Consider the following 21,715-nt stretch of genomic DNA (forward strand, 5'->3'; position numbering starts at 1 on the left):
TTCATTGGATAATCTCATTTGTGAAGAGTCATTTGTTCTGCTCCACTAACCTTGTTTAATATTTATTTTAACCATATCACCCACAAGTGACAGAGGCTCAGCGTTTTAGGCACTGAACCAAAGTGTCACTAGATACAGCCGTATCCCTACACGTGCAGATAAAAATCTACGTGCTTAAAATCTGTGTGCGCTCAGGGGCTTCTTCCTCTTGTTCTGTAAAGAATTATCTCAGTGGCCTCAATGGTGCTCGTATGTCTCTGGTGCCTATTTTTCACACTCCTCAGCACCTAGCAGAGGAAGCGCAATCATCGCTAAACAGTTGTACGGACTTACAGGATCCCGTCTCAACCCTTTCCAGTCTGGGAGGGCTGACTCTCAGCACCATCTGAAAGAAGGCATTTGGATGGAGCAATAACTATCCCTGGTCTCTCATCGCTCTTGCTGATAGAGTTCCCCTCTAAAAGCCTTCTGCGTCAGCCTCCTAGGAAGCCCAGGATTTGCAGCATTTATGACTAGTGTGGACAAGGCAAGGCACTGCAGGGATCTGCTCTGGTTCAGAGGAGAACCTGGAGAGGACCTGGTCTGGCAGAGTGGCCTCTATGCAACCTGGGGAGGGACCTCATCTGACTTTGGTGGAATTTTTTTGGTGTGCTTGGGTCATAAATGGCCATGTGACTCTCTTCCACCTGGTTTCTGCAACCTCTTGGGCCTGTGAAAGCAAACACATGTTGCATCTCTTCCATTCTGCTGGAAAGCAAAGGCATGACTTGGCTTTTCCATCCCTGTTTCCATTTATGAGCTCATTTATCCCATCTATCTTTCTCCAACATCAAGTCCTGATTAGGCCGAGCAGGAACACAACAGGCTTTCTTTCCCACAGGAGGCTCTTTTTGACCTTCCTTTCCTCTCCTTGTCTGACAAATTGTGGGAGCTGACCCATATCTCGGCGGCTGCGGGGATAATTCAGTCCAGCCCCGTCCTGGCAGGCAGCTGTCTCTGCAGCCCTTCTCCGCTGGTTGAGAACAAGTGGCTGGGACATCTCGGGCCGGCCGTTGGCAGGGTTGGGTGCAGGCGTTCAGGTTAAATAAGAACCAGGGCTAACCTTTGCCCCAAACCCAGTCTGGCTGGGAGGATGGGCTCTTCTGAAATCAGCTGGTTCTGCAAGGCAGACAGTGATGAATTGGAGAGGTTTCTTAGTCTCGCCGTGCCTCCCTCTCCTATCTGTGAAGGCGATGGTGAAGGCAAGGGATTGAGTGATACTCTGTGGTGAACGTCTCGCGTTCAGGATCCTTGTAGCAGCATACTCGCTTACTGAGCAAGGTGCACGTGGCACAGTGAGGGACTCTGCTCTTATCTGGACCCCGGGCATGACTAGAACATGAAGAACATGCTTGGATACCTTCTTTTAAGTTATTTTCCATGAGAGCATTCCTGTATCTGTCTGCTTCCCCTCAGTAGAGCTGAGCAGTTTCTCCAACGCCTCTCCTGTCTACTTAATACAGTCTTTGGAAGATAATTCACAGGGACAAAAGCCCCAGATGTCTCTAGCAGGTACAAACTGTTGTCTTCAGTGGCCTATATTATACTTCCATACCCTTGGAAAGCAGCACGTTTACACAGCACAGGATCTCTTTGCTATGCACAGACAGATGATCATGAAGAACTTGTCTTTAAGAAAAAGCAGTTTTCTGACATGCTGTTTTTTCTGCTCTTGGGTTCTTCACACAGCCCTTTTCCCAAGTGCTGGCTACCTTTGTCCCCGCATAAAACTCTAGTTGTACGATCCAGCCCCAGCAGCCCCTAGAACATCTCCACAGGCAGACCAGCAGCTTCAAAACTTCTTCCTCTTCCTCGTCTTCTTCCCACCAATCTGGTTTTAGCAGCCGTAGCCTTCACCCCAGGCTTAACGTGGTGTAACAGGATCCTCTGGCAGGGGGAATCTTTAGTGGCTGATAAAACCTTAACTGTTGTGAAATGAAAGCAGGTTCCCTTTGAAGTGCGCCTCGCATTACAGTTAGATGCTCTAGCCTCTATATTTTAACCACCAATAAAATGATTTATAAGCATAAAGGCCTGAGCCACCTTTAAGGTGGGGGAAGGGAAAGAATTGCTAACGTCATTAGCTGGAATGTATCTTCTTTTTTTCTGTGGGTTATAAATAAGGGGCAGAATCAACCTGTTTGGGCCATGAAATGTCCCTTCCTCTGCACGGGAAGCTAAATCCTATCAATTTCTTTGTGGAAGGTTTCAGTGTATTTGTGGCTGGATTCTCCAGTCAGGCTCTGTTAGGAAGCGCTACATTTAAGCATGTAGTTGTGAATCTCGTTTGGTGCATGTGTGTTTACTATTATTATTGGTTATTATTTGTTTTGCTATGATACCCCAGCCAAGACAGAGATCTTGCTGTGCTGGGTATGCTGCCTACTGGCAGTTAAAGAGAGCCTCTATCTCAGATGGCTGGTTGTTGAAATAAACTAAAATGTAAGAAAATGTGGGGTTTATCTTCAATTTAGAGGTGGTGATCTGATGCGTGGGTTGTGTAAGGACCAAAATTTGTTGAATGCAGCCATGTTTCCACTGACTTCAAATCAGAAAAGCAGTAGCTTTCTCAAAGTCACAGAAGGAGCCGTAGCGTAATTAAGAACTTCCTTTCTCTGGGGATAGTCCACCACCTTGAAAGTTAGCTTTCCCTTCTTCATGAGCCCTTGCGCATTGTAGACCAAAGTGTGCAAGACACCCCAGGCCTTTTTGGTCAACTCTACCTGGTTATAAAAGGATCCAGATTGTCCTTTTGTCTCCCTTAAAAGATAAAGGAACTACACCCCCTTAACTGGATGTGGAGAAGCAAGGCAGGAGGAGTTGTATGTGCATGTGTGAATTATAATTCTGAACAAGGGACGCAAACGTGCGTGTTGGTGCACAGACAACGATAACCTCACATGGCATAACATAAGACAACACAAATCTTTTCAAAGTTGTGTTCTGATCATGTGTTAGCCAAGCCAACTGACAAACCACCGCAGGGGAGCTGAGTACTTGTGGGGATGTTGTTGGAGAAACGCGGCCCATACTAGACCGTCTCACTCCACATGTTTCTTCTGAACTTCTAATCCTGAGTGGATTTGCCAGCATCTGGCTTGTGGTTATAAAAAAGGAACTTTCCCACCCTTTGTGGTGTCGGGAAAGCGTCAGAAATCACTGGAGTGGCTTTTACATACTTGGAGTTCAATTTCCCTTTCACTCTCGATTCCTGGATTCATAGCTGCTTTGGTTATGTTTTCCTTTCAGGTATTTGAATTTTATATGCTATTCTCAGCATTGAGATTTTTCTTTTTTTTTTGTAGTGGAAGCTCTTCCAGCCTGGGAGTAGGCCTTTTTCTCTGAAGAGAGAGGGTTTATTTATCTCCTTATGTTCAGCTAACAGAAATATTCAGACAGTTCTTATGTCTTTAACTGTGCAAGTGGAAGCAAATGATATGAGAGGAGGAGCCAAGTTCCATATCCCTAATTCAAAGCATGAATTACACATACATGCATGCATGAGAAAAGGACAGGACTGTCCTCTTTGCATGTCCAGGGCAAACAAAGGTTATTTATTCATTTGTGTTGCTCAGTGCTCCTAGAAACTGTGCCATGAATTGGACTGTATAAAAGAGTTGTAAAGTGCTACAGACTTTAATGTTCATTCATTTCTCTCCCCTTAACTCTGTCCTAGATTTTGCTAGCGACTTTTGGTGCCAAAAATGGACACAGAGATTCTGACCTGCATGGACTCTGTTGATCAATGCAGATCGGATGTAAGCTGACCTATTTCTGTCACGCTTTTGGAAGGTGCTAAGAGGTTATGCTGCTTCAGCCGGTAGTGCAGTGCGGTAGGAACAGGTCTGTAAAAAGACGCGTTTGGTGCCAAGGACCTGACATCAGCACTGTATACATTTCAGGGGGCTTAATTTAGACCAACTCTTCCAAAGAAAACCAGGCTTTTTTGTTTTCACTGTACGTGGATGTAAATAACAGAGTGAAGTGAAGGACCGCCCAGGGCTAGGTCCTTCCCAGCCATCGTCAGCAGGTCACATACAATGCCATCAGCAGGTTTTAATCAAACTGCTTCCACAGTGCAGTAGCAGATGAGTAACACGTAGAAGGAGCAATAATTGACTGTGATCCAGAGAACCTCACAGAAATTTTTGTGTGAAGCTCAGTGTACGCTTGTTTTTGCGGCAAGCACCACTGCAGTGCTTGTGGACTGAGAGCCAACGCTCCATTAAATGAGCAGCTCTCAGTGAGAACGCGTTGCCTTGTCATGTCAAGTGAACTATACACACCCACAGGTGCCAATAAGAAAAAGGCAAACTAACAAGTGACCATCTGCAGGGGGACTCAATTTGAAGGCCAGAGAAAGACTCCCACTTTGAGATTTGGATCATGTCTGAAGTACAAGGCACAGGACTAAGGGTCTATATTTAGGGAAAAGAGTTTTGTTTTGATTCATGAGATGTGGGGACAGTTTGGACTGCAGTGCCTCAAACCCTTGTAACCCCAGCTTCTGATCTGATGTTGAGCAGCTTGGAAGCCTGATGGAGGGTTTTTTTTTCCCCTGGAATGCTTTACACTCTTGATTTTTGCTCCATTTTTTCTTGTTGCTGTGAAATTTAATCGTGTTTTCTAGCCCTTTAGGCCTCACAAAGTCCAGCAGCTGCATTCTCATCTGGCTTGAAAGCTTATCCGCATACTTCTGAACCCCAAACAGGGATCGGGCCTGAGAGCCTCTCTGATTAAATGAAGTAAACCAAGCCCAAGAGACAGCTTGAGAAGCCCTTTCCACTATGCAGAAGGGAGATTGCCCACGATAAAACACATCAGGGCAGAGAAATGCATTTAGAAAATCTCCCCTTGAGTCTTACAGGTAAACTAGCACTGTAGGAAGCACGAGCCCAGCTTTGCACACGCATTAATACTGGGTTTATTTTAATGCACAGAGATTTAAATTGGCTGCAGTACAATTCTAGTGCACACTGCAGTGCCCCTTGCAAGGAGAGCATGTCTTAGCATACAGACAACAGTGATTTGCTGCAGTACAGAGAAGCTAAGAAAACCCTGTATTCCCTCCGGTCTGGTTCTATCTATTTAGCTTGTCTAACATAGAAACCATGATGCTAATCTGTCTATTTATCCCTCCTAACAGTGCAGCCGTGTTGCTATTATGGTACTTAATCCTTCAGCATAATTCACATAGTTGTCAGATAACAAGGCAGAATGGCCAGGTGGTAGCAATGCATCTATTTGGTATGGACTCTCTCGGAATACACAAGCTAAATTATTCCTCTTCATCTCACCCTACTGCTGATAGCACCCTCCCACGCTCTTAGTAGTATCTTTAACAATTTCAAATGCATGCATCTTCACCCAGGAGACAGGGCAGTAGTAGTATTGTCATTTGGGAGACAGGAAACTGGGGAACGGAGATGAATACTCACCAAGTCTGTGTCAGGCAGCGACTTGAACCTATTTTTGGCCAGTGCTGTAATTCAGGATGCGTTTCCATCAGCAGCCAAGGTGAGATGGGACAGCAGCTCAGAGTAAGTCACACGTGGTCTTTCCTCTCCCCATCAGGTGTGGTTCAGCAACCGAAGAGCGAGATGGCGCAAACAGGCGGGAGCGAACCAACTTGCGGCTTTCAATCACCTGCTGCCAGGGGGCTTCCCGCCGACAGGAATGCCGACTCTCCCCCCGTACCAGCTGCCAGACTCCACCTACCCAACAACCACCATTTCCCAAGGTGAGCACCCGTTTGCCTGCGCTGCTCCTCTTCTCTTGCCCTGCATCATCCCATTGTCCCTTCCCTTTCTGATTCGTGACATCCCACTAAGGCCCAGTAATACATAGGTGGTTTTCCTTTAGTTGGGAAGACCAGGTTTTTCCTCAAGTCAATGGAAACGCCACAGTTTTCTTCTCTGTCTCACGGTCCTTTCTGCTGTGTCAATGCGTCTCATGACTGTAGTTCTGCTCAGCTTTGAAATGGAGAGCAAATCAGTCCAAAGGAAGCATCGTACAGGCGATCCCTTGTTCTGGACAAAACGCCATACTGGGGCTCAGTGGAAGCAGTATTGGCAATTCCAGTTGGCTTTGGCCTTGGCCTTTACAAAGGAATTTATGGCTTCGGTCTGGGGGAAAATGAAGAGAAAATTCAGATATTTCATCCCAGGTTTGCACAGAATCATGGAATCATTTTAGTTGGAAAAGGCCTTTAAGATCATCCAGTCCAACCATTAACCCAACACTACCACTACCAAGTCCACCACTAAACCAGTTCAGGGTAGAGTAATAATTAATTTCATGTTTCCTGGCATGGTGGCTGGATTATTTTTTAATGAAAGTAAAAACTAGGAATCATTAAGGTTGGAAAGGCCCTCTAAGATCATCAGTCCAACCATCAACCCAACACCCCCATGCCCACTAACCCATGTCCCCAAGTGCCACCTCTGCCCGTTTTTTGAACGCTTCCAGGGATGGGGACTCCCCCACCTCTCTGGGCAGCTTGTTCCAATGCTTGACCACTCTTTCCATGAAGAAATTTTTCCTAATATCCAACCTAAACCTCCCCTGGCACAACTTGAGGCCATTTCCTCTCATCCTGTCGCTTGTTACTTGGGAGAAGAGCCCAACACCCACCTCACTACCCCCTCCTTTCAGGGAGTTGTAGAGAGCGATGAGGTCTCCCCTCAGCCTCCTCTTCTCCAGGCTGAACACCCCCAGCTCCCTCAGCCGCTCCCCATCAGCCCTGTGCTCCAGACCCTTCACCAGCTTCATTGCCCTTCTCTGAACACACTCCAGCACCTCAATGTCCTTCTTGTAGTGAGGGGCCCAAAACTGGACACAGTATTTGAGGTGTGAATTTTGTACTGGCGTATTTTGTACTGTCACATGATACGCTTGTGTTCACACAGAGCACAGAGATGGTGGGACCCAGAAGATCAGGATAGCCAAACCATCAATCCATGCTTTGCAGAGTCCCATCTGTAACACCCCGTGACTGTTTGCCTCCGAACGTTCTCTCCACAGATGGGGGAAGCACTGTACACAGACCCCAGCCCCTGCCGCCATCCACCATGCACCAGGGAGGGCTTGCTGCAGCCGCTGCTGCTGACACTGGCTCTGCCTACGGGGCCCGACACAGCTTCTCCAGCTACTCGGACAGTTTCATGAATGCTGCAGCTCCTGCCAACCACATGAATCCTGTTAGCAACGGCCTCTCTCCACAGGTATGTGACCTGCTTTCATTCTCTTTCTTTGGCTGACAGTATTTGGCTGGTCCAGATCCTCTGAGAGCAGGGCAAGCTTCAGGCTATCACAGTGTATTATGGTTAGCAAGGGAGTTATTGTCATGAATTCTTGGAGGCAGCCTAGCTAAAGCAATTAGTTAATTTGTTTATCGGCAGTATCTCTATCCTGAGCTCAGCACTGTACTGCAGAGCATTTGCATCCTGTTCCCATATTCTGGTTAGCCCACTGTAATGGCAAACACCAGGACCTAGAGCATCAGTGGTGGTCTCAGCCCTCCAGAAAAATTCCAGTGCAGGTGTGGGCCCTTTTGATTGTGGATTTTAGCCTAATGACAGCACGCCTGACTCTTTTAGTTACTTTTTGCAGGCTCACTTTAGAAGTAGTCCATGATTTGTGGGCAACTGGTTTAGAGATTAGCTGAAGCTAGCTTGTCCAAGTCTGGTTGGAACATGGAAAGCCCTTACGAAAGTGCCATGGATCTGAGCTTCCTCAAACCGCAGGGATGTAGATCTGGGATTTAGTCTTGAGAAACTAATTGTCATGTAAACAATACTGCTAATGCTTTCCACAAGGTCAGAATAAGAGGTGTAGGTAAGCCTTAAAGGAGGAAAGATACATTTCACACGCATCTGTTTGTGTAAAAGCATGGAGAGTGTGTGTGTTAAGTTCACCAGGCAACAGCCACTGCCTCCCCATGTAATACACCCTCGATTTTAAAATCCCTGCCTGAGCTCAGAATAGAGCGCCCATGACCTGACTCTGGGATCTGTGCTCCAAGCCTCAGCCCAGCTGCCCTCCAAAGGGCCCCGTCCCAGGTTTGATCAGATTGCTGCCAGTTGTGTGCGTGGTTTTTCAGTGCTGATGTGACAGAGAAGCAAGCCTCGGCAGTGTAGAGAGGTTAAAGCCTCCTCCATCAGCAGGTCGAGAGAGAGCAGAGCTTGCGCTACATGTGTGTTACGGGAGCAGACTTGCGTTCTCAGCTGGTGAGCTCCGCTGAAGTCAGTGGAGATGCCAGGATGTACGCCACCCGAGAATACAGCCCACTCTCTCTATCGCTATCCTGGGATAAGAATTCTAATTTTCTGTCACCTCATTAGATAGAGCCTTTAACCTTCTCTTTCGTTTACTTGATGTAATCTGTTTTCCAAACGCACATTTGCTTTTAAATGGAACAAGGCACGATTGTATGCTGAAAATTAACAGCAAGGACTTGTATTCAGGTGGTGGCTGCCATCCTGGAGTGGTACCAAATATGTTTTACTTTTGTTCTCAGTCACTTGTGAAACACAGAGGCATATGAAGTGCACTTACAGCAGTTGTTTCAGAGTGGCCAGTGACACTATTTAAGACAGGAAGTGCAAAATAAGTTGAAACTACCGGGAGAAATTAGGTAGGCATCTGAAATGAAAAGGCTACAACTGTGTAGAGAGGAGTCCAATAAATGGGGACATCAGAGAGGTATATAGATTTTAAGGTCCAATAGCTTGTGTTCTCTCGAGTGTGAAAACAAACATTGAGTGTCAATGGAAAGAGGGAAATTTTTGCAGCTTCTCTGAAATGGTATAAAAATCCCACTTCTAGCTTTGAATGGTCATAAGATAGAAAATGTAAAAGTGTGACTGGCATGAGGCTGAATATTGCCTCAAACAGTGTAATTTGTGGGGGAAATAAGGAGACATCTTTCTGACAAGGGATTTCTAATAGCACTGGGCTTGGGAGATGAGTATACCGTATGGAATTCAAAGGCAGACTGCAGGTTAGATGGTCCAGGGCACGTGATTAATTCCGATTATCACAAGTGCAATTTAGCACCATAGAATAAGTTAAGGATGAGATCCGCGTGACAAGCTGCACGAGCACTAGACAAGTCCATCATGCAATTTCCATTTTTGTACCTTCATCATCTACTTACTAGTCCCGCTTACTAAATCAGAGGCTCATTGAAATGACCAGACCAACGCTTTTTCTGTGCTTATCCCTATCCCAAATTACCCTGCCCCCAGGCTCAGGCTAGGGGAAGATAGAGTCCTGAGCCAATAAGCCCTTTGTATGGGAAAGAGAGGATACATTATCTGGCAGTCCTGAAGAAAAGAGAGCTTTGCATCCCCAAGAAGGGGAGATTCCCATTTTCCTAATGCTTTTAATCATGCAAGGGCCAAGATATCAGGATATAAATTCTTCTATTTCTTTTGTGCTTAGAAAGGCTAACCCAGGTTATTTTATGACTGCTTTATATTTACTTATCTTGCTACCTTCCTGCCTTTCTAAGCCCTCTGCTGTTCCTAGTGGAAGGATGCAAGAAATACTCCTAAAAGCATGAATGAGAACTCGTCGGTGTCCTCTTTTACGTAGCGGGACGGGTAGAAGTTTTGTGAGGTCTCAATATGGGATGCTCTGTGTAACCTATCTGTGCATCATTCAGCTATTCCACAGCGTTACAGGTAAAACCCATTGCACCTCAACCCTCTCATCCTCCTGTCCAGCTATCTGTGGTATCTGGTTGCTCTCTGCAGGGGTAAATATCAACTACAGGGAAGGAGGGAGTTCAGGAGATAGGAAAAAAAAATTGGGAACTTAAAATGATGGCAATTTGTCTGAGCGGCAAACAGACAGTTCTCTGGTTTCATCCCTTAGCAGCAGCAGGAGGGAGATTTCTTTGCAGTTTAGACAAGGAGGTGGGGGCCAGCCTGGCCGAGAGCTCCTAGCATTTGCTGCTGCTCGGCATGCTATCCAGTTACCCTGGGATTGGGTGTCCCGGCCAGAATCCACCAGACGGGCTCGGTGCTGGCAGCTGAAATTCTAGAGGAGAAGCATGGCATTTCCATTCTCACAACAGAGAAAAGGGGATTACATTTGGCCTCTGTGGGCTCGGTCCCCCCACGCACATACGCACTTTAGTCCTCCCCCTCCTGACAGAAAGAGCAGACACTGCTGAAAGTTCTACCCAGACTTCATGTGGGAAATGGCCGCATTTCTTGCTTGTTTTCCAGCCTGTAGCGCACACAGCCTTGTGCCTGTGCAGCTCTGCTGCTGGATCCCCAAAGCATTTCCCATGCAGTCTCCCCGGTTTAGAGGCCATTACTCCAGACCTGGGACTGCCGAGGAGTGAGATGTCAGCTGGGAATTTTTGTCTTCAGCTACTTCATCCCACGATGATGTTTTTTGTGACACTTCATACAAGAACGCCAACTTGGATGCGCAAAGGATAGTCTCACATTATTAAACCACTACCTAGCATGATCTCTCCATGTCATACTCCTTCCTAGACCTTAGGGAGAGACCTCAGGGTAACCCGAGCAGCGATTTGTGATGGTTTCGTGCTGGGACAGCCTTTGTAGGAGAGCGATCTTGCTCTGAGCGTTGCCTGTTTGAGAAAGCAGACTTCACAGGCTGGCCAGCTGCAGCCAGATGAGTCACCTTGCATCTGTCAGGATGCACTCGGTGGCTGCAGCAGTCACGGATTATCAGAAAGTAGCTCAGTACCAGGGAGCAGGAACACGCAGCAGCGAGGTCCCCGTCGCTCCCCAAAGGTCATGTGGGTTAGCAGCAGCTGTCACAGATTCAGCTGGGCTGACTCAGTGGCTCGTCACTGCCTCCGGGCTGGCACTAATGCCTGTGCCAAAACTTAGCAAAGATACAGAGACCCGAAGCAAAGTTAAATATGAAGAGTGATTAACCAGTTAGCAGTCATACAGAGTGTGATTTCTGGCCCTGGAGCTTCTGTCTCATCGTTTCTCACAAGAGTGGGTTGTAAACCGAGTGTGTGCGTGGGTGGGTGGGATTTCATAAATACGTTGTAAATATTTCCAACTCATTTTCATCCCACAGAGGAATCATTTCCCATTTATTTGAGAATACCTATCAACCTCAACTAGAACAAGGCCAGGCGTCAGGTCATGCTTCACACTGGCAGCAAGAACAAACTTTGCATCCATCTGTTTTGGAGTTCAGGCCTGTGCTAGCTGAGCGTTGCCCCTCACTGTGGCTGGGGTAAGGCTTGTGACAAATAGCTCACTACAATGGTAAACGCGGTATTAAGTCCAGTTACGTCCTGATCAGCATCTGACAGACAAATGTGTACGCTGCAGGGTGGGCTGGGGTGGGAGGAAATGAAGTGAGTTAAGCAGAACATTACAAGTCAACATAAAGAGAAAAGTGAGGGGCACGTTTGACTGTGCCTCTGCCATTTGTGATGACGGGAGATTCCCTGCGTGCATTAAGAAGTTGGGTCATATTGTATGCTGGGCTGCTTTCATCTCTAGCACCTCTCTTCTGCATTTTAAAGTGTCTTCATGGTTTTCTAGGAGGATTTTGTCCACTTCTTTGCCTCCTAAAATTTCTGCTGCCCTTTTAGATCAGGCCGGTATCTTAAATGTGTCTGATTGTTCATTGTAGCATGTTGAGGTCTTGCAAGGGGTTATTCAAAAGCAAAAGATCATTAGTTTGTTGCAGATGGCCCCTGTCTAGCTGGAGAACATAGTAAGGTATAGTTAAGAGTCAGGTGTTTCCTATACTTTCATAACTTATTTCATAAGTTTCATCAGTTATTTCTGAGGCTCTTGAATCTTTTAACAAACCCACAGGATCACACAGAGTTTAAGACAATTCCAGAAAGATGAAGAGCCAAGAGAAACTTGTTCACCATCTCGTATTTGTTGCTTTAATTTTCTGAGGGCTTTTGGTGGCTTTTTTGCTCCATGAACAAATTCATTCCCAGTGTAATGGCAGTGTCTGAAGGTTGGAGTCAGATTTTACAACGTTTGGTTTATCAGCGTTTCTTGATAGTGTTGCTGGAGGGACACTTGAAGCCACAGGTCAGGCTCTGCCCACAAATATACACTCTAAGCTCAGGGACCTTTTTAGTCTGCACAACCGTAGCACAGTTTTATTTTCCTGACATCATCCCAGGGCTCCATTCTCTTCCACCATCCAGGGTAACATTTTCCTCAGCCTCATTGGGGTGGGATTAGAGATCATCTGAATCCCTGTCAGGAGCACACTGATCCTGGCAGAAGCATGAGAAGAGCCAGCTGAGCCCTTTTTTTTTTTTTTTTTTTTGGGAAACCTGGCAATTGGGAAAGACACGATGTTAGCTGGCGAGAGGGGAGCAGGCATCGTGGTGTCTGGCTCCAGCGAGGCAGCGCTCCTTCCTTCAGTGACACGGATCCCTTCTGTCTGGTTCCTTTTTTTTTTTTTTGTTGGAGACACTGTGCCTATAATAAGCATTCAAAATGAGTCTTGCTGGGCCAGGAGAAGGGGAGGGGAAGAAAGAGGGGGAGGAGAGGGTGAGATTTGGGGGGGGGAGGGGGAAAAGGAGGAGGGGGTTTAAATAGCAAAGAATTAGAAAAAAAAAATCTGATGCAAATCACTAGTAGAGAGAAAATTATGTGCAATTACCCAAGCGATACTGGGCAGCCGTGCCCACCCCAACCAACAAGATCTCATTAACAAGCAGAAAATAAGATTGAAATGGTGTGTAAAAGAGCTGAAAAATGAATTTGAATGCTGCATTTGTCCACAATTACCCCCTCGTTCACACATATTTTATTGCAATTTTTTTATTATTCTTAATCTTTCCATCCCTCAAAGCAGATTGGGAACATCCTGGCATTACAGTTGCTGAGGGAGGAAGCATTAAGGATTCCCCGTTTCCCTGAAAGGAGACCCTTCTCTCGCTCGAATTTTAAAGGGTTGGTTTTGGACGGATAAGGATTCATTTCTCCGGCTTATCTTAGTGTAGGAACATGTTCTTTTAATATTCTTTAACCTCTGACGCTCTTGGGTGCCACCCCACACGAGGGTTTCTCTTTAACCTTGCCTCCTGGGTTCCCCTACCTCCCTTTTCCATCTCTCCTTCCTCTTTCTCCTACTTTCTTTTTCCACTCCAGTTTTTTTCCATGCGGTCTCTGCTCTGTTCACCCCATGCTGCCTCCTCCCCGTTCCCCCTGCAGCCTCATCTCTCTAGAGGACCCTGATTCCCTCAAATGAAGTGTCTGCCCTTCAGAAAGTGGCTCCCATCCCTTTTCTGAGTCACAATTATTCCTTGCACCCAGTTTCTTCCTCAGTGAGCGGTTTTCGGCCTCCCCACAACCTTGTGGCAGATTGCACGCAGGATTTTTGGAGAAGGAGGTGAACACGTGCTAAAATCCGTGTCCTTTTTTTGCTGGAGGGGTGGGAAGGGAGCATGGGATCTCCAGGTTTCTCTCTGGGAGAAACTGGCTCTGCTGAGACTGCGTTGGCGTTTTCCCTTGCTCGGTGTCAAATGCGGCTCCACCTCTCTAAACTTTTAACCTATGTGTCCCAGGAAAGCTGGTAGTTTTTCCACTAAAGTTTCTTTTTTTTTTTTTTTTTTTTTATTTAACAAAACAAAGCCCATCTGCTCTTGTCAATTAGATGCCTCTGCTCCCAGCAACGGGAAGAGGGGAGAATGGAACATTTTTCTCGTGTGAAAATAGATACGTATTTATTTGCCTGATTCCTAATGACTCGGTTTCTGCGAGCAAAGGAGTAGGGTGTGAAGGGGGAAATTCATATCTGAGGGGCCAAAATACTTTCTGTCGGTCTTGAGGTTTCATGAGTTTCCTTGAGTGATTTGGATGCTCAGGTCCCATTGAAAACAGGTTAGGAAGAAATAAGGCAGCATCTTGCTACCTTAACCCTAACTCTGATGCTCTGGCTAGCACTGCTGTTTATTCCTGTGTGATTTCCACTCCAGACATTGTGTGTGTTACTGAGATGTTAAAATGCTAGAAACACTGAAGGACATCAGAGCAAAGAGTTGGTTCTTGAGCCTTGAATGCGATAGGAGCTTTGTCATTACCGTTGGTGGGTCCAGGATCAGCCCCTGTGGCACTGCACTATTTGTCAACTCAAGTATCAGAAGTAGACAAATTAGAGAGAAAGGGGAGTAAGGAGTAAATAGGAGAAGAAATACAGGGGGAAAAAAACCCTGAGAAGAATGACAAGACCAATGACAGCGGGAAGAAGTACAGAGAGCTGTGAAAGTGTCTGATAAGCCCCCAGACCTCAGAGCAGGGAGCATGTATTTAAGACACCCAGGGCTAAGACGTGGAAATCTGTACCCAAAAATCTTTAAATATCCCTTCCCACCCAGACCCCGCTGCCCATTTAATGGGTGGTGGGAGCAAAGCCGAAGCCGGGTGGGTGGAACAGGCATTGCAGGGGCTGTAATTCCTGCTGAAATCCAGACAGGACTGGTGGGGCTTTCAGCTCTGCTGCAACACCTCTCCTCTGGGTCCTGTCTCTTTTCCACACCAGGGAGGGTAAGAGGGACTTGGCCGGGAGACACAGACTTGGAGAATTCAAATGCAGGATTTGCCCTGCTTTATGATTAATAAGGGAACTCGAGACAAGGCAGGCAGGGCAGATAGAGAAAATGAGAGATTAGCAATTAATACAGCATCCAGCCTGGTGACGGGCATTTCTGAGCGACCTCTGGCATTCAGAGGCGAGTGTTTCGCCGCGTGGCTCGAAGAGCTGCAATAACCCAGGGACTGGGGAGCTGGTGCTGAGCTGCGAGAGGAATCAAGGGACCGCAGCGGGGAAAGGCAGCCCTGGAATGAGGGTTACAAGATAGAGGGGAAGCTTAAAAGGGAGGAACGCAATAAAAAGAATAATTAGGATTGAGAGGCAGAGGCATGCGCGTGTGCTCTTGCACGCCTGCGTGCACAAGGGCGTTGATGTCCTGCGTGCACGTTCTGTGTGTGCATGCCAGTGTGTGTGCCCATGCGTTGTGTGTGCCCGTTACACCAGTCCTAGATTTTAACAGCTGTGCTCCAGCTGTGCCCTGGCTGTGAAAAGCCATCTATGCTAGGAAAAATCTACAGCAGCATACTTTGCAGTGGATCAGGCACGAACCCCGACCTGCCCCCTTCTTTTTTTTCCACAAAGAGGGGTTGTGGAAAGCATATTAACTTCAGTGGCTGCGACAGAAAAGCAGAGATCCGTGCTGGGAGAGGAGGTGGGACAGCGTATCGCAGGTATACGTGGGTCCGTCGCTCTCCTTGCGAGCCTCAAGCCTGCCCCAGCTCAGGAAACGCTACGCGCTGAAGATGGACGCAGGATTGTGCATTGCTCACATAGTCCCACATTAAGGGGATATGCTGTGGCCTCCAGCTTTCCCAGAGCTGATGGATGTATTTTGAAAGGGGTCATTATTCAGTACAGTTTATTTTCTGTTCGCTTCCCCCTTGTACTTATGCTAGCGATGCAGGAAGCTTGCATTCACTCCCATCTCAAAGCCAGCCAGCTGCTGGGATCACTGACAGATGGGTTGCAGCATCTTGGAGCAAAGGTTGCAAGCAGGACTTTTGGGGCTGAGAGGACAGGGAGGACTTTGGGGGCTGTGTCCTTCTCTGGAGCGTCCTGGAGGGCTGCTCAGAAATGCTATTAGGTCCTGAAGCATCAGGAGAGGCTTAATGGGGGAGATGTACCCTAAAAAGCTGCTGCGCCGGTCTTTTGTGTGAGATGGAAGGGAGTTCGGGTATTGCGTCAGCTTGCAGAGTGTTCGTCTCGCCAGCTCTCTTGATGCACTGCGTGCAGAGGGGGGAGCAGCGTATGGCTGTGCAATACGTGCGTTAGCAGTTTGGGGTTACAGGGCTCTGCAGGGGCTTCTGTAGTGCACGGGGAACGTGGGAAGTGCAAGGGAGAGGAGATACAGCTGCGCGTGCAATGGATATACAGCGGGGGGCTGTCAGATTGTGGGGTGCGTGCCACGTCGGGGTTTCTACCTCGCACAGCGGTGGATGCGAGGGGGTATGGCTTGGGTGCGGCAAGGCCTCCTGCTGCAAGATGCTGCTTCTTGCCTCCATCAGACAGGCGTGCATGAGATCAATTTACAGCGGGGGCTGAAGATCAGAAATCCTAGCGGGGTCTGGGGTGTGCGAGCAGTAAATTGATCAAAGGTGCAGAGGGTCTTAGCTCGCCGCAGTAAGCTGGAGTCAGCCCTTAAGCCTATCCAGTTTGGAGATGAGGGGGATCTTATTGCAGGGAATAAGTACCTGAAAGGGAATTGTGAGCAACACAGGGGAAAGGGTGGGGAGCTGCTCGCCAAGCAGACAGGAAAATCACAGGGACTGGCTTGAGAGATTGAAGGGAAAGAGGCAAGGCTGACACCCCGCTGTTCTGGGGTAGGAATTGACCCACCAAGGCAGCGCAGAGCTGAAACAGGGATGTCCGAGCGGCACACGCGGGTGGGAGCTCTCGCCACGACTCTTGCTTCAGTGCAAAGCTTGGTCTGGGACCCACCGACGCGTGGGGCCAAGGCTGGGTTGAGGCAGGGCCTGTGGGGAGCTCATCTCTTAGCCTGGGGGAAATATCTGCGCTGCTGCATGCCCCACACCTCCCTCCGGCTGCGCTTTTGGAGGGACGCTGGTGGGGGGACGCTCCCGACGGGGAATGGGGAAGAGGGAAGGTGAGGCTGCTGGTCTCTGTCTTTCCCCCGAGATCCGGAGCGGCAGAGAGAGCCCCTCACAGCCTCCTCTCTCTCTGTCTCCCTCACAGCTTTTTTCCTCCCTCTCCCTTCCCTTCTTTCTCCCTCTCCTCTCTCCTTCCATTTGATGTGGAGGAGAGCTGTCTGCCATTCGCGCGTCTGTACCGAGAAGGGATCAGAAGTTTCAGCGAGCGCTCGGCGCCTCTCCTTTGATCCATGTCCTGAGGCCTGCTTGACAGCGAAAAAAAGCATGGAGACAAAACGACTCAGTCAAAGTGATTCCTGACAACTGTCTCCATGAGATAAGGAAGCTCTCTGTGTCTTGGGTTTTTTTTTTTTTTTTTAATACCGCCTCTCCGTTTCCATAAGAAGCGGAGTCACTTTAAACCAGAAGAGCCAGCCAACAGCCAAGCTGCGCGGAGAACAGCCGAGCAGAGCGCGCCTGGCTGAGCTTTATCATGTTTCCCGTCTCCCTTTCCATTCCTTTCCCCCATTTTTTTTTAAAAAAAAACCTTCTTTTTACTTTTTTTTCTTTCCCTCCTTTCTACATGCTGCGTTACCCTGCCGCCTTACCCCAATGCCGCCTCTAATTATGCAGTTGCAGAGAAAGCCCAATGCATTTGCAGGTGGCCGGGACATTATTCAGCTCAATCCCAACCACCGGGAAATGCCTGCCTTCCCTGCGAGGGGCTGAGGGGGAGACAGAAAGCCCCGTACGTTGTCTGACAATAACCAATCCTTTTAGGGATCGGCAGCAGGCCTCATTAATAGCAAGGCATTATGCACCGCTGGCCACTTAAGTGGTCCTTAGAGCTGTTCCCCTGCTGCTGAGCCCCAGATTTTTTTATTATTGTTTTATTTTTCTTGCCTAGTTCATGTCACTTACGCAGGGAAGTGTCCCCCCCCTTTCCCTTCTCGCCTGCGGGTTGCTTGCAGGAATGAGTTTGCAAGGGCTCAGCGCCACTAATCCTCACTGGAGGATGCAGGGCTTGGCATGCGTCTTGGCACATGGGGGAGCAGGATACACGCTTTGGAAAGGGACTGTGCTTGCAGCTGGGCTGTCAGGGGGTCCCCAGACACATGGGCTCCCTCCAGGACAAACGTGATACGAAAGGGACAGGGAGGTGGCCTCGCACACCGTGATGCTGAGGGCAACCTGGCTTGGACACAGGAGACGGGACCACTTCATCCAGGTGAGGAGCTGGGGGAAAGCAGACGCGGCATGGCTCACCGTGCTCCTGCGCTTCCCCATCCTCGACTTTGGAAAGCTGGAGGGGACCTGGGATCCCCCTGAGGTGACAAAGCTTGGCTTAGTAGTGGGCCTAGAGAGGGGGAGGTGGCTTAGTGATCCCTGGCAGGGTGAGGGACCAGCCCTGTCCTCTGGCTGGCTCAGGTGATGAGGACAGGGATCAGAGTTCATCCCAGCGATGCAGAGCCCCTTTGCAGGGAGTTTCTCTTCCCCTCCGCTCGCCGTAATTAGGCTATTGTTGTAGCGTCTGCTCCGAAGTCAAACTCCATTAGCATGCAGGATGGGGGGTGGCGGGGAGCGAGGGGGGACACACGGAGGGAGAGATTCCCTTCCCCCCAGAAGTGCGCTGTGCTGCGCTGATAAACAGTAAATATCGGGGAACAGGATTTCCACATTATCTGAGCACGGCAGAAAATCAAAATTTCAGTCTAAATCCGAGGAGACGAGGCTCATAAGCTCCTCCAGCTGATACAGACGCCGAGCCCAGCCGGCAAGGCTCAGGAGGCACAAAGTAACATTTTTTTGTCAAAAAAAAAAAAAAAAGGGAAGAAAAGAAAAGACAGAAAAAAGAATGAACGAGAGGGGGAAAAGCAAGAAATATTTGGGGGCTGACTGCAAGAAGGGGAGAAGAAGAGGTGGTGCAAAGCAGAGCATTGTCTGATGTCGCAGCCCTTTTCTGATGAGGAAATAAATACCCGGGTGTATTGGGGAGGGGGTTGGACACTGCCCATCCAATGAACTTTCCAGTCGGCAGCTCTGGCTCAGCAGAGTGTTGCTTGGGGATCGACCTGTAGGACACTAACAGCTGCTGGAGGATGATGGCAAACCTTTAATTAGCGATTAGAGTGTGCAGCTGAGCACAAATCCAGCCCCGAATTAGGAGCCACATGGGGTCTCCCTGACCCTAAAAGCCAACACCGGATTCAGCAGCTCTGTCGGGAGCATGGGTCCACCAGCTCTAATGAGGCTCTGGGCCTCACGTGCTGCTAATAGCACCTCCGTGCCCTGCTCCGTCCCGGCAGCCAGGGCAGGAGCCACCCCAGGTGGGCACCAGCTCCTGCCGTGGGACTCGCACGCTGCAGCGAGGAGGCGGTGATGCCGAGGCTGCCTGGGAACCGCTTCTCGAGGGGGCACAGGGCTCCCTAAAAGTGAGCAGCAGCGGTGAGAGTGGGTCAGCGGTGCAGGAGAGCTGGGCTGGAGATGGTCACTGGTACTGCAGTGAAAAAGGGACACGGTTCTGCCTGCTTCTAAAGGAATTTGCTCCCTCTTGGTTTGTGGTGTGGTTTCACCGTGCTTTCTGCTCTCCTGGGGAGCAAGGTGGTTTCAGCACCAGATAGGGCTGGTATTCCTAGGATGTTCAGTTTAGCTACTTGCTGTGTCCCAGACATTTTTGCATCCTTGGGTGGATCTGTGGTCTGTTTCCCGATCTTGCCTATACATGAGACTCCATAAAAGCATTGCTTGCTGTAGAATCTGTAGCTCCGGGTTTTCAGCCTAACATTTCTGTACAACACCAGAGGCTTTGAGCTCTCCCTGGGGCTTTTAGTCATTGCTGCTTGGAGCAATGGAGAAGAAAAAGCAGGGACTGGTTGCAGAAAATGTTTTCTTGGTTTCTGTAGCAGCCACTTCTGTCCTCCTGCTCCCATCACTAGGCCACGGGCTTGTTATAACTCAGAAAGCAAATCAATTCCTCACTCTGAGCTGCTTCCTTAGCTCTCAGTCTCTGCCCAGCTCCCGTGAATGTCCATTCCCCTTTCCCTACCCCATTTCTATGCCCATCTATAAAGTGGCATCTTTAATGCAGAGAATTTTAGGGTCTGCGTTCCAGCTCCAACAGGTTTCTAGCATAAACTCTATCCATACCAGATAGATCCAGGGGCCATCGGTGGAACTGAGCCCCCAGTATCTAGGTTTCTCACAGGCAAGACTTAAGGCTTTCAGTAACTTCAGTGCTCGAGTGACTTCTGCTGCCAAGGAAAGGAGGGGGTTTTATTTCAGATGAGGAGGAAGCAGGTGTAACAGATGCCTGTTGGAAATGTCAGAGCCCTTCATAACTGGTAAACTGACTTGCACTTGTTAAAGTATGGGGACTTACAGGGTGCTGGCGTAGGATGTCCGAACCGCTTTGCGCTGTTGGCTCAGCTCTTGTTCCGTACTGGTCTCTCTTCAGTACTGGGGCAGGTGGAGAGGGCTGGTTTTCCTGAAGTGTTTGTCCTTTCCCTTCTCACAGGTGTTTACACGGACATCTCAGAAGTCCTAAAACTGAAAATCTGAAAGTCAGAACTAGGGTGGCATCTTTCTGGTCACATCATCTGGGTCTGAGGTCAGACTCTACCAGAGTGGCTGAGCCATTTTACATCAGCTTAGAGTCTGTTCATGCATTTTAAAGAGCAAGTGCCCCACATCTCTTTAAAAATTAAGATCTTAATCCTGTACCTTAAGATTGGTATTTCAAAATCCCTTCGCATGCATGCAGGGCTTTCTTCTGCTGTTTAGCAGAGTTAGCATTGCCTTAGGTTTCACTGTTTGAATGGTCATCAGTAAACTTGAGTTTTGGCCTCCATTAACTATAAGAAAGTCTGATTTAACACTGAAACATGTGCTGGACTGCTAATCAGCACGCACTGATGTATCAAATGTATCTCACCCAATGCAAACCCCATCCAGGGGATATACAGAAAGTCGTGGGGATATTTGACTGTAAATACCTGCAGTGTCTTTTACTTTCCAGCCTCTTACCTACAGCACCGAGCCTCAGAGAGCTCTTGCCCTTGGCCTGCTGGCCAGCCCATTGTTTGCTCTGGTTTTTCCCATTGCATCCACGTCATTACACCAGCTCTCCAGCTATGTTTTCCCAGCCGTGCCAGAAGATTGCCAGTCCCCCCATCAACCCCACCAGCTACGGCCTCTTCCTCCTTCCCCCACCACTCGTAACCCAGCTCCTGTGTCTCTCCTTGCCTGCTCCCCTTGCTTTATTTCACCCGGGGTCTCAGAGCTGCGGTCCCTGCAAGAGGGTTTCTCAAACCACTCAAGAGCTGCAGGCTTGTCTGGAGGGCGAGAGGTCAAGCACTACCAAGTGTTTCCATTTAGTTCCAGATACCAGCCTGACAGGTGGGTGCCTCTTGATTAATTCCCAGCTCCCCTAAATGCTCCCGTCGTCATGTGCTGTGGTCCCGTTCAAGCCTAGGCAAAGTTGGGGGGGAAAAGAGGAGAATATTGGAATGTGTTAGGGTCTCTCCATTCAAGTTCTTGCAATGGGACCGTGGCCTGGAACAGTTGCAGATCTTCACCTCCAGCACTTGTCGTGCTGACAGTACTTTCAAGTAAAGATGCGTGCTTAGAAAGTACAGCCAGAAACCTTCAAAGACCCCAGCTCTCCCAGCTTGGCTGCTGTGGCGCAGTTCTGAACTAACCGTGTGTTCTTGCTAATCTACAGTGATGCAAATGTTCAGCTGAGGTTGGTACGGTCCAGGAAAATAAGGATTTGGGATCAAGGGAGCATCCTCATCATCTGAGCTGACTCGAGCCTTGGAGGTGGGCTCTGAAGAGGTTTGTGAGCTCTGTGTGGTGCAAAGTCTGACTGCTGCTAAGTGCGTCAGTCAGCTTGTGTTGGTTCCTGACCAGCGACAGCTATGGTAGCATGATTTTGGTGATCTTGAAGGCAGCATAGTCACGCTGTGGTGATTCTGCCTTTCAGACTGTTGTCATTTAAAGGTAGCAAAGAGAATATC

General features: G+C 48.6%; 1 protein-coding gene across 1 annotated transcript in view; it reads left to right on the forward strand.

Moving 5' to 3' along the window:
- The window catches only part of PAX7 (paired box 7), a 102,373-nt gene that overhangs the window by 58,419 nt on the left and 22,239 nt on the right, over positions 1-21,715 (forward strand). Inside the window, 2 exon segments of the mRNA XM_075721508.1 lie at positions 5,614-5,779; positions 7,063-7,262. Of these exon segments, the coding sequence (XP_075577623.1) occupies positions 5,614-5,779; positions 7,063-7,262 (366 nt within the window).

The sequence above is a fragment of the Pelecanus crispus genome, chromosome 15 (assembly GCF_030463565.1).
Source record: "Pelecanus crispus isolate bPelCri1 chromosome 15, bPelCri1.pri, whole genome shotgun sequence".
Lineage (NCBI taxonomy): Eukaryota > Metazoa > Chordata > Aves > Pelecaniformes > Pelecanidae > Pelecanus > Pelecanus crispus.